Source organism: Mangifera indica, chromosome 14, assembly GCF_011075055.1.
Source record: "Mangifera indica cultivar Alphonso chromosome 14, CATAS_Mindica_2.1, whole genome shotgun sequence".
In the NCBI taxonomy this organism is placed as follows: Eukaryota; Viridiplantae; Streptophyta; class Magnoliopsida; order Sapindales; family Anacardiaceae; genus Mangifera; species Mangifera indica.
The window spans coordinates 10,649,157-10,662,269 of NC_058150.1; the positions used below are offsets into that span (position 1 = coordinate 10,649,157).

The 13,113-nt window shown below is 28.9% G+C and overlaps 1 protein-coding gene across 1 annotated transcript; it reads left to right on the plus strand.

The window, feature by feature from the left end:
• The first annotated feature begins 5,891 nt into the window (after window positions 1–5,891).
• LOC123195653 (NAC domain-containing protein 19-like) lies at window positions 5,892–6,858 on the plus strand. Its single transcript, XM_044609472.1, has 3 exons — window positions 5,892–6,039; window positions 6,185–6,441; window positions 6,517–6,858. Exons 1-3 carry the CDS (start codon window positions 5,892–5,894, stop codon window positions 6,856–6,858), a joined length of 747 nt encoding a protein of 248 aa, XP_044465407.1.
• The last annotated feature ends 6,255 nt before the right edge of the window (window positions 6,859–13,113 follow it).

The window sequence follows — 13,113 nt, forward strand, 5'->3', positions numbered from 1 at the left end:
ATTTTGTTAATTTGGGAATAACATCAAAACAATGGATGTACTCTCGTATATTATTAAATATCGCTCTTTAACATAGCAAGTTGTAATGAATCCACTTAGTCCCAAAAGTTTTAAATTCTTGTCCCGAACAAGATCATTGATTATGGGGCACATATTCATGTATGGATATTATTAGACTATATACTATCTCTTTTCCAATTAAAAGAGTTCAACAAATTATAAATAGTCTTAACATGTAATGTGATGGTTCCTAGTCAACAAACTTAGATGAATTAGAAATATGTATTTCGAAATACTAATATGTATTTTCAGGAGTCGGAATGAGGTATTACATATCTTTACATGCTATAAGACCCATGGAACACATTCCAAGTACAAATCTAAGCATCACACAATTGGCAAGATTCCAAAAATGGTTTCATGGCCAAAATGCACTGGAAAGAGGTGATCACCACTGTCACACACCAAAACATGGCCCTACGCACATTCACGCGCCAAGTCGACATTACACACATTGAAAACAAGACTACATGTGTCAAGGCAACAACGCACACACCTCCACATGTCGAAGTAATGCATGCACGCGGGTTCACATGTCGGGATTGCATCACACACATCGCCACTCGCCAAAAATATATTCTCACACACGTACACCTACTAGCCAACGTGATGGTCAACCTTTGACCATTGACCAATCAATTGACCCAAGTGGGCATTGACTGATTCAGGTGGAACCATGTTAACCACATGGGTTGACCTATTGACCAATAGGTTTTGACCAAGTTGTTCATCATCGGATTGGGCAATTAGGTTTTCCAACCCTATTGCAACCAGAAATCATGCAATGAACCCTAACTTTCTGATCATTTAATTGGCCAACGTCTAGCAATTTTTCAGCGACGAAACCATAGGGCTTTTGTAGCCCATAGGTTGACCATCCTTCTAGCATCAACGACAACCACAAAAGTAGCTAAATTCCGACGATACAATGGCTTGAACAGCGCTGCATAGGTCACAATTTTTTACTCTAAATCTGTCGATTCAAACTAAATTCAATGTGTTTTTCAATCCAAGACATGCAATATAATTTCTAACAACAATCTAACATGTTTCCCGTCACCAAATTCATGCAATTTTAGCCGAATTGAATTCATGCCCAAAATCCGAATTTAAACATAATTCAATCACAAATTGAAATCACATATTATAAAAATCACATAATGCATAATCTAATTCACAGAAAACATGACATATACGTAACTTAGGCTATGACACCAATGTTGGGAACAATCATGCCAAAAATAAATTCTGTAAATAGTAAATTTGCATACCCAGATTCGTGTTTCAATGAAGTCCATTCAAATATGATGCGAGGTGTTGAGGTTAGTCGTTTCAATAATGCCATTTGCGCATGTACTACAATGCTTTTGGAAGACTTTATCTTTCTAAATGCAATTTTGGTTTCGGTTCTATGTGTGCAGTATCCAAAAGAAGAAGAAGTCCATTTTCTTCTGTTAAAATAGCATAAAAATATTATATCCTTGGGAGAAGGCAATTTTTGGACAATTTATAAGTATTCAACTACCCTCTAACTCTCTCTAATAACTACTATTAGCAATTAAATCAAATCGGGTGGGGTTGACCTATGATCGATGGACCCAGACCCAATAAACCAATCTTAATACTACTAGAATAAGAAATAACAATATCCTATATTTACTAATACAAGCAATTTGAAAGCAACTAATCAAAAAAGAAAAAAAACAAAGAAAAATTAACTAAAACGAATCTTCCTTACCTAAATGAAGGCCCAAAACAAACAAAACTTCCAAATACAAAATCCTACTAAATATTAGAAAATCAAATAAATCCTAAATCAAGAAAATCTTTCCTTCATCATGTTGCCACACTTCATGAAAATCAATTCTATCCATTAATTACTTATCTTCCTAACATTCTTAAACTACGTCATAAATACACTAATTAAAATTAGGACCTTATATTTCAAAAATGCTCTCAATCAAACTGTAGTGTCTCAAACTTAATTATAAGTTGGTACCATTTAGAAGAGAAATTTTTCCACAGATAAGGTTTGAAAGCGATGGTGTGCCCATGAAATGTTGCATCAACATTTAACAAATCTTGATACAGTGATACAATTTGTTTCTTGCTTTCTTTATTTAATGAAGCCAAATCTTGTTGTGATTGTGAAGTCTGATATTTTCTTTAGCCCTTTGGTTGAATTATTAACATAATATGCATGAACAAGATATATTGAAGATTCTTAATCCAAGATTTTCCTTATGTAATCTTGCTATTTAAGTGTTGTCGGGTTTAAAAATCTCTATCATAATTACAATGTTGTAGGATTCAACATTCTGATAATGAATTGTACATATATTAATGTGTTCTAAATTTTGAAAGCAAAAAAATATTCTTAAAATATATTTTCATTTATAGAATACATAAATCACATATTTTTCCCCAAAAACTAACTCTGTTAATGGAAAATATTTCATGTCAAAAGGTTGAATCACCATATTACCCCTAATTATTTTATTATTCAAAATTATCATATCATCTCTAATTAAGAAAAATTAAAAACAAACATTTGCATATCAATTCTATTATCAACATTGTCTTCTTCTCCTTTTACTTTTACCTTCCTTTTCCTTGTAGATGGTACTAATGGATTTGGGCTTGTGTCGGTAATGGTTTTAGTAGTTTTAGGTTTGGTTAGGTGACAAGTTCGGTGTGATTGGGTTTAGATGCATGCATGACGATTGTGACGACTAGGGTTTTTATACTTGAATTGTGGAAACTAGATTATAGATTTTAAAATTTGTAAAAGAGTCAAACTATTATGTTTGATAGCTCTTGTAGAACTAGGTTTAGGTTGATGGTGGTTTTAGTAAGTTTAGGTTTGAGTGGACGACAATTTTTGTGGGTTTAGATTTGGAAGAAAAGGGGGTGGGAGACTAGGATTTTCAAACTTGAATTACATAGATTGAATTATAGGTTTCAAACTTATTACAAAGGTTAATTATCATGTTTAAAACATTAAGAGGAGTTGTAAAAGAATTATTTTTTATTTTTTTAAAATTATAGTATAATTACTCTTTTGCCCTTACAAAGTTATTATTGCAATAGAGTTAGTTTTAATGCAAAAATATGATTTAAGGATTTAATGGGGAAAAAAGTATTTTCTTTGGTCGGAAAATGTAAATCACTCTTTTTAGAATATTCTCAGTCAAAGTCAGGTGAACCATGGAACATCAAAGTGAAGTTACTTTTGGTATTCAATGGAATAATTGAGTATTCAAAGAAAAAAAATATTTCTTTTCCACGCCAATTTTCAAAACGGTAGTATTAGACAAATGAATTTCACAGAATCCAATCCAATCTGGCCCCAGATTTTCAAAATTAATATGATGTCCTATAACAAAGGATCTTGTAGAAATTCGATTCGGATATGATGTAAATGATATTCATAGGATCTTTCATTGGCACTAAGAGTTAAAAGTTGTAGATTTTGTTGCCATACACATGAAAATGATTATTAAGGGTTCATAATTAATTTAACAAGAGATTATCGAAAATATTTTTAAATTTTATTAGAGTAATTGACATTTTTGCACCCAAGGTTTAGTCTAAAAATCTTTTTTACCCTTAATTTGCATAAATAATTTTTTCATCAAAACTCAAACTCCTATTAAAAAATCTAAATACTGTAAGGGAAAAATAATAATTTCACTATTTATTACTTTTAAAAATTAAAAAACAACAACTTTTTATTAGATTGAAATATTTTAAATATGACAATTTAAACCTTAAATAATACTATTACATTTCATTCAATTCTTTAAAGGGGCGTTTGGTTTAGGTTTTTTAAGATTACCTTGGTAATCTATATTTTATTTTCTTGTTTGGTTTGTCAGTAATAAAATATTACAGTAATCTTCTATTACCAATGTTGACATGACAGATAATATAGGTGTTAATCTGATTACCACTTTCACATTAGGTATTTAAAGATTACCGAGATAATCTTGATTTTATTATAATTATATTATTATTTATTAATTTTTTGAGACAAAAATATAATTAATTTATTTTCAATTAATATGACAAATAATATAAAAAATATTTAAAAATAATTATATTCAAGGGCATTTAAGTAAAATAATTTACTAGTAATCTTTTATTACCTTTAACCAAATACAATAATTATTTATACCTACCAAATTTTATCAAACATAGTAATCATTTATACTCAATAATCTTCTAAATAATTTATTTTCAAGGTAATTTTTCTATTTTGGTAATAAAACATTACCCAAACCAAACACCCCGTAAGGGTATAATATCATTTTTTAAACTACTAGGGGCAAATTGATAATTTAAAATTTTCTGAAAAGGCCCCTAACTTTATTTTAAATTCTAAATAATCCCCTGAAATTTTCATAAAGACATATAATAATATTTCAAAAATTACAGTTTACCTCTTAATATATGATTATATGACAAAAATATCCATATCAATTAGAAGAGAAAAAGAAGGGGTGAAAGTAAAAGTAAAAGACATAATTTTTATATACTTTAGATATTTAAAATTTTATTTTTAATTTTTGTTAATTTAAGGTTATACAATAATTTTAAAAAATGAAAAGTAGGGATACAATGATAATTTCACTCCTTTGTACTGTTGTTCTATTAACATAGTTTAATTTTAAGTGGAAAATTATTATTTATAATTGATTTTTGGACAGAAAAATGTTATTTATGTCAATAAGGGGTAGAAAAGCATTTTAAGGCTAAAGCTTGGGTGTGAAAAAGGAATTCACTCATTTTATTACCTCCTAATTTTACGAAAATTGTTGTCGGGATAAAAATAGTAGACAATTGTGAAGTAGTTTTTCTATTTTACACTAATTTTTTATTTGAGACTCTTCTCGGATAGATCTTAATTGATTTATACCAAATACACTTAGAGATGATAATTTTGATTCAAATTTAAGCCTTCTGACCCTAACAAAAAGGAGATTCTTCAACATAAATAGGAAAAGGGATGAAAAAAATCTTTGTAATCAGAGACGGGGATATATGTGTCCCTTCCTCATCCTGCCCCTGTCCCTATCCCTATCTTCATTTCTACCTCTTTATATTAATATCTTTGTTTAAAATATTAATATATATTTATAATTTTTTATTATTTATGTTTTTCAAATTTATTTATATTTTTCAAATTTATTTATATTTTTATTATGCATATTAAGATAGTTAATATATGATATTTGTGACATTTGAAATAATAATTTAGTGTAAATTTTATTTAATTTTGTTATTTAATATATTTATGTTGTGTTTAGTAGGTATGAGGAATGAGTTTTTTCCTGTAGAAATGGGAAGAAAATTTTTCTTTGCAGAGAAGGGACAAAAAATTTTTATAATCTTTGTAATAGCAATAGAGATTAATATCTTCTATGAGGGCGAGGACGGGGATATCAATTCCCTATCTATTGCAATCCCTAAATGCAGTTTTAAATTTTTATATTGTTTATTAAATATATAAATTTTATATCAAACAAACTCAATTTTAGAATATTCTCCTCTATAAGCAAGTCATTGATGAATACTACTAGAGGATAATTAATGAAATTCAAGGCTCCCCTGGTGGGTTCCTGTATAACTGGAAAATCTGTTTAAATTTTATTTAATTACTGCTTTTTTTTAACAGTTTGTCTTCTCTTTGTCTAAATATGTAAAGATTATACGATAGCTTGTCTTTTCTCACAGATTTTATATAATCTTTGCGTTGACTATGAATGCTTATTTTGATTATATATAAAAAATATTGGATAGTTGAAGCAGTAGGCAATTAAAAATTTAAGATGGTACCAACTGGGTTCAGGTTCAATCCAACTGATGAAGAGGTCATCCAAATATTAGAAACAAAAGCTTCTGGTCACCAAATGCCTCTTCATTTCAATTTCATTGTTGAGAGAAATGTTTATGAGCATGAACCTCAACTTCTTCAATGTTTGTTTATCCCTTTCCCTCTGAATCCCATATATTTCTCCTCTTTACGTAATTTATATTTCTTATTTTTAATTAAAATGTGTACACCAAGTATTCCAAAGATGGATTAACTCATTAAGTTTATGTTGTTAACTAATTGTTATAGGGGAACACAGCTTGGTTGTGGGTGAAAACGAGAAATATTGTTTCTGCACTAAAAAGAATGAGTCTCGAGGAGTGGGAGGTCGAGGATGGTGGAAAGCGACAAGCCATGTTAAGAAAATTTATGATAAAAATATGAATTTGAAGGGTTACAAGAGGCCTCTAACATTTTTCAGGTTTATTGATAATGAAAGAAGGCGTGACAAAGCTGTGAAAACCAATTGGATCATGCATGAGTATAATCTCCACTCCTACACAACGGTTTGTCTCTTTTTACTTTATTAATCACACCTTTTAATATTCCATTATGAGTTAAGTTTAAATGAATTTGAGCAGGAATGGAGACTTTGTAAGATCAAATACAAAGGAAAACCAAGTGTGCAAGAGGAGTTGGAGAATATCAGAAATGTATACATTGGGAATGAATTTGAAGGTGGTCATGGGAGTAGTAGTTCAACAATGAATTCGCAGCCAAATTCTGTTAGTGATCATCAACCAAATTCTGTTGGTGATCATCAACAGCAGCAGCCACAAGCCAGCTTCCATGAGCAACTAGACAAGGTTTATGAACTAATTTTGAGTGAAAATTTTTACTCCAATCCTCAACATTTGGAGAACCAAGATGGTGATGTTTCAGATGAATTCATATTTACTAGTCTTTGGAGTTGGCGAACTTAATTAGCATTGAATTTAATTAATCTTGCCTTTTAAGAGTCATTTTGTGTATTGCTTGCTCTCTCTCTCTCTCTCTCTCTCTCTCTTTTTTAATGTTTTGATTGAAATATAAGTGTTTTGGATTATGAGTTCTAATTATTGTATAAAGTTTCTGTATTTGGTGTTTGGTATAATGTATATATAGCGAAGGGTTTGGTTGACTGATGGAAACATTGGAAAAAGATTACTTGGAAAAATGAAAATTTTGATGCTCATAAATTAACCGATAAAAAATTTAAACAAATATTGAGTTTAACTCACAATTTTCCTAATAAAATTTATGAAAATATTTACAATTATAAGTTCCAATTATTGTATAGATTTTTATGTTTTTTGTACCAAGGATGCAAATGAGTCAAATTGAGCATTGCTTACCTTGAGTTACGCTTAATAGAGTAAGCATAGGACTTGATCTGGAATTTGATAAAATAATAATAATTTATTCAAATTTGAGCTTAAAAATAAAAGTGACTCAAACGCAACTTACAATATATATTTCAGTTAAACATCACATGTAATTTGTAAATTTGTCAATTACTTTACATTCAAAATATGAGACTTAAATTTAAAAAATGTAAGTGTAATTGTTTTTAAATTTAAGGGATTTATTAATATTACATGCAACTCAAACAATAATGAGTTTAAAATTGGCTTGAGTATAATACTTGAGTCTAGTGACTTGGCAATGTTATAGTCACGTTTGATGTAATGCTCCTCATGTGCCACGACTAGATGTGTTTTTCTTAGAATATTGATTAAAATAACTATTTTTTAATTTTTCATATATATATAATCATCATTCTTATTATACAAATATAATCATTTTTTAAATTGATTTTATCTTTAAAAAAAGAAAATTATAAGATTTGAAATTGACTGGATGGGTACGCTGGTCAAGCGCCCAAACATTAGGCCAACTAATTTTTAAAAATAAATTAATTGACTAATCAATTTTTAAAAATAAATTAATTCCAACTGATCGACTAACCACCCTGCCAACCTTCTTTTCACATTTTTATTTTATTTCACCTAATATTTCAGTCTTGATTGGGTGAATAAGTGAGTGTATGAGTTTTATATCTTAATTGGATGAGTTTACATTTAACTTGGTGAGTCTTGACTAAATCAATACAAAACCTAAAAGTATTTTAAGTATTTTATGCTTTAAACTATATATGTATAATAAAAAAAAAGTGAGTATATATATATATATATATATATATAGAGAAAAAAAAGAGTTATTTTAATCAATATCTTATTTTTCTTTCCCATTAAAAAATCTATTCTCTAATAATCATTTTCATTGCCTCAAAAAATTATAAAAAATCTGTTCGATTATAATTTTTGTTTTGTAATTTTTGTTTTGGTTTATAATTTTTATCTATGAGTTATTTTATTTTGTAAATTTGTAAAAGTTTTGGTTCGATTATAATTTTTATTTTGCAAACTCAAAATATTTTAAGTAAATCTGGCTCTTCAATTGTAAAAACGTTTCATTACATTTGGTCCAATTTTTTTATCATTGAATAAAAAAATAATGATAATAATAAAGTCCAACTGAGTTTATTAATCTCTATTTTTTAGAAAATAGACATGATATAGTGGGACAGTACTTGTGCAGGTAAAACAAGCACGAATTAAAAAAAAATCTAGTTATATAAGTAATGGTTTTTAAAATCTATATCTAACCTTGTAGGTATGAGTCAATTCATAGGTTACTTATTAATATTAATTTTTTATTATTTTAATATATTTATTTTATAATTTTTAATATTTTTTCTTCAAATATATAAGTATTCAGTAGAGAAATAAAAATTTATCTCAAATAATAAAAGTATTTTTAATAAATTAGAATAATTTTAGTATTGAGCATAAAATAAATATCTATAACAAAATATTTATATTTATATTCTTTAAATTTGTTTTTAACATAATAAATTTTTTAATTTTACGATAGATTTGAATTCATTTTATGTCAAAAAATATATGATCCAAACCCATATCCAATTGAAGGTCCATGTCTGGTCTATAGTCCATCTAAAATTCCATCAAGTGCAATCCAATCAAGACCAATAGAAGAATACCAAGTCCAATCTCATCACTTGACAAATTCGACCCTACATGAAATGTGAAGTCCAAAACCTTGTTTTGAAGAGAGGCAAGCACAAACCCAAGCTATGTTCAAGCTCATTTCGTCTCTACCTTCATTTTGGAGTCCCAAGCCCCCCTTTGGTCACTCTCTTATCACTTGGGTCCATTAAAAATCCAACAAGTCTAATAGAGAGTTTAATTAGCTCTATGCATTTTATTATCTAATTATGCACTTTACTTGTTGTTTGTGTTAAACTATGTGTAATTAAGTTTATTAGTTGCCTTGGGTGAAGCTAAGCAAGTCAAAGAAGCTCAAAGAAGGAGACAAGAGTTGACATATCACATGACTCTAGGAATTATTTCTATTGGCAAAGCAATTCATGACAATTTGACCTTCCCTTGCTTAACATTCTTCTTTGGGATTAACATGAAGATTAGAGCCAAATGACTTTGAAATGAGCTTGAAATATAATTTAGCTTCATTTAGGTTTCATTTAAATGTAATTTGAAGCCTATTTAAAGGCTTCTCTAGTGATGTACGTTTTTTGGCTTGAATATTGAAGAAAATCTTCCTTGCAAATGTTTTGCAAATTCCCCCTTTATCCAACTGTTGACCAAGGGATTGGTGGTGATTCAAGGTTGGTGGGTTCCCTTTAGGCCTTGCTTTATTGGTTAAATTGTTACTTGCTTGTTCTTACTCCTATCTCTTATCATTTTCTCCCTTGATCGAAGTTTCTCTTGAAACCTATTTGGTTGAAACTTATTTTTCTATTAAGATATGGTAGTTTAGAGTTGTGTTTAGAATTGAACTTGCTTGATCATCCTGATATAACTCACTTAATATTTGAACTTGAACTAAAACCACATCAATATATGAAATTATAATAGGTATTTTATATATTTGATATTGAAGAGAAAAAAATAGATGAATAAGAAAAAAATAATAAATAACTTGCAAGAATCCTGTGCATAGCTAATTTGCCCGAAAAAATTCATTACTTACAAATATGAGTCTAAAAATCTAAAATTATTACAAAATAGGCAAACATAGCAAACTCTTTTTTTTTTTTTCTAATAATAAAATCAAAGTCCTTCATGTTATATTTTAAATAACAGAACAAATTTATTTAAAAAAAAAAAAACACAGACGTAGGCTGGGAGCTGGCGTGGGAAAGAGGATACCTACAAGGCGACATGGAGAGAGAAGAGAGAATACAGGTCAAAACCAACCTTTTTACGTCCATTCTCCACGTAATATAATTATTCTCCACGTTCATTTCGGTTTTCTTTAATATATACTTATTTAACCAAAAAACCGAAAAAAAAAATAATAATAATAACCAACTTCGACACCACATGTAACCAAGCCTAACAAAAATACAAAGCAAACAACATATGACGGCGAGTGAATTTAAACATGAGCCACTCCTACTGAAAAGTTATAAATTCGGATTGTGTATTGTCTTGTATATTAAAATATAATTTTTTTCAAATAAAATAATAAAAATTTTAAAAATTAATAATTTTTTTATGTTTTTCATTTTAATTTAATATCACTAATATTTCCAAAACATAAATAACTAAAATTGTTTATGAAATTTAATGTCAAATTGTTATTAGCTTAATCAACAAAAGAATATAAAAAAAGTAATTAATTAGAGAATTTAGTAAAACTGATGAAATATTAAAATTTTTTTAGAGAAGTTCTGTGTTCGAACTTCTATCACGTTTATGAAACTAATTAATTACATACTCAACTTTACAATTAGAAAATAGATTTGATTTGTGACAAGGTTTTGAGTTTGACCCAACCAATTTAGTTAAATAGGTGGCTTAAATTCGGTTCTAGTTTGTTGAGTCAAAATTAAGAGTGACTTGAGTTTGATTCAAATATATAGTTCAAATTGTTGGTTCAAATTTATAGGTTGATTTGACTCAAATTTATTATTCAAATTTGTAACTCAATTTGATTCGAATTCATAGTTTGAATTTATAGTTCAGTTTAGCTTGAATTTATGGTTCATGTTTATGACTTTTTGAAAAACTAACATTGTTTTACCTAAATAATAGGTAAAATCACCTATTCGATCCATGAATCAGATTAGATCAGGCCACGAATTTGAACCGTCAAATTGAGCCATAAATTCAAAACAAACTTGAGTTGAATCTAATTAAACCAAATCAAACATCTCTTAGCTTGAGTTCGATTTAATATAGAAATGAGTTGAACCTTCCAATTTGAATTAGAATCAAATGAATTCAAATTAAGCTAGATTGAGCTGGCTAGCTTCTAAGACTAAATCAACTCAATTTGGATTCGACCCTAAAATAGCTAACTTTACAATAAGAAACTCATTATTGTTTTACAATAAGGAAATAAATCCGATTAGGTGACCTAGTTTTGAATTCAACCAGTCCACTTTAGTTTAAAAGGGTGTATCGCACTATATCATTAATTTTATTTATACGTATCATATCATATGATATACACATCATATAACATCAGTTTTTTATGGCCAAAGGACTTATTTTCACTCAAAGATTACTCTTTTCTTAAGTTTTTACCCATTAACTTTAAAAAGCTTAAACACTTACTCATTTATTAATTTTTATTGTTATTGTTAGGGGTAAAATAGTTGTATTGAAATTTTATTTAAAGAAATAATAATTTATTTCAAAAAGTTAATTTTAAAAACACTTACTCACCTTAGTTTTGAAAACTAACAATTTTCCCTAACTTAATTTAAAAACTTAATTTTTCACGCCCACCAATTAGGGTGTGCATATTTTAGAGTTAACAATTACCCATTTCAAAATTCAAAACATTGCATTTACACCTCCAAAAAGTTATTCCCTCATTTTGACAATTGTTCTTCCTAGTGATTGCTCTTAACACATCGTTAACCACACTACCAATAAACTCTCTCCCTCTCAGTGGTTTTTTGATGCAAAAACCATAAAAAATCCAACCAAAAAGGTCAGATTTGTCTCATGGATCTGTGTAGGAAAATCGCACAAATATGTGTGATTAAGCTATATGTTTGTTGATGCATAGCTAAGTTGGACAACATTTAGCTTCATGCGATGTTGTTCGACTGAGTTGTGTATTGGTCAATGTACAGCTCTAGTGCACGAATCTGTGTAATTTTGTTGCATAAATCCATGCAACAAGTCCAACTTTTTTAGCCAAATTTTTGGTGGTTTTTGCATCGAAAAACTATCGGGGAGGGAGAGGGCTTACTGATGGTGAGGTTGGCGACGCATTAGAGGGAATTGCCAGAAACAACAGTCATCAAAAAAAGGGAATGAATTTTTGGGGCTATAAATGCAATGTTTTAAATTTTGAAAGGGTGGGTATTTACCTTAAAATATGCAAACCCTAGAAACTCAAATCGATATGGGTGAAAAAGTAACTTCTTTTTGAAATTGAGGAGGAAAATTGTTAGTTTTCAAAACTAAGGTGGGAAATGGACATAAATTATTCTTTCTTTAAATAAAATTTTAAAATTATGATTTTACCTTTGACAATAACAATCAAAATTAATAGATGGCTCTCAAGGATTTCCAATAAAGATAGACAAAGATATGGTTTGATCCTTTGTATGGAGGAAGGTACTTTCCTATTCAAGTACCTTGGAGCCCCTATGATAGATTCTAAGCTCTCTTATAGTGATTGCAAACCTTTGTTGGAGAAAATTTTAAATAAAAAAACTCTTGGAAGACCAAATTCCTCTCATATGCGAGTAGATTAGTCCTTTCTCTTTAGTATCCAAACAAATTAGACAACTATTTTCACCTTCCTATCATAGATTCACAGTGAAATTGATAGTAAATTGAGAGATTTCTTTTGGGTGGGTGTGGGCCTTGATAAAAGTAAGGTCAAAATAGCTTAAGAAGACATTTGTATCCCTTAAGAAGAATAGGGATTAGGTCTCATGAGGTGCAAGGATTGGAATAAGGCCACAATAGCACGACATGTGTGGAATCTTGCCCAACCTATGAGTCATTCTATATAGGTAAATGGGGTGAAAGTGGTTAGGTTAAGAAACAAAAGCTTTTAGGAAGTTAAAACCAATAATGACTCCCTTTGGGCTTAGAGAAAAATATCGAAGATTAGAAAAAAGCTTT

Coding starts and splice junctions, on each gene's coding strand:
- LOC123195653 (XM_044609472.1), top strand. CDS start 5,892: ATGGTACCAACTGGGTTCAGGTTCAATCCAACTGATGAAGAGGTCATC. Junction 6,040..6,184: donor TGAACCTCAACTTCTTCAAT/GTTTGTTTATCC, acceptor TAATTGTTATAG/GGGAACACAGCTTGGTTGTG. Junction 6,442..6,516: donor ATCTCCACTCCTACACAACG/GTTTGTCTCTTT, acceptor GAATTTGAGCAG/GAATGGAGACTTTGTAAGAT.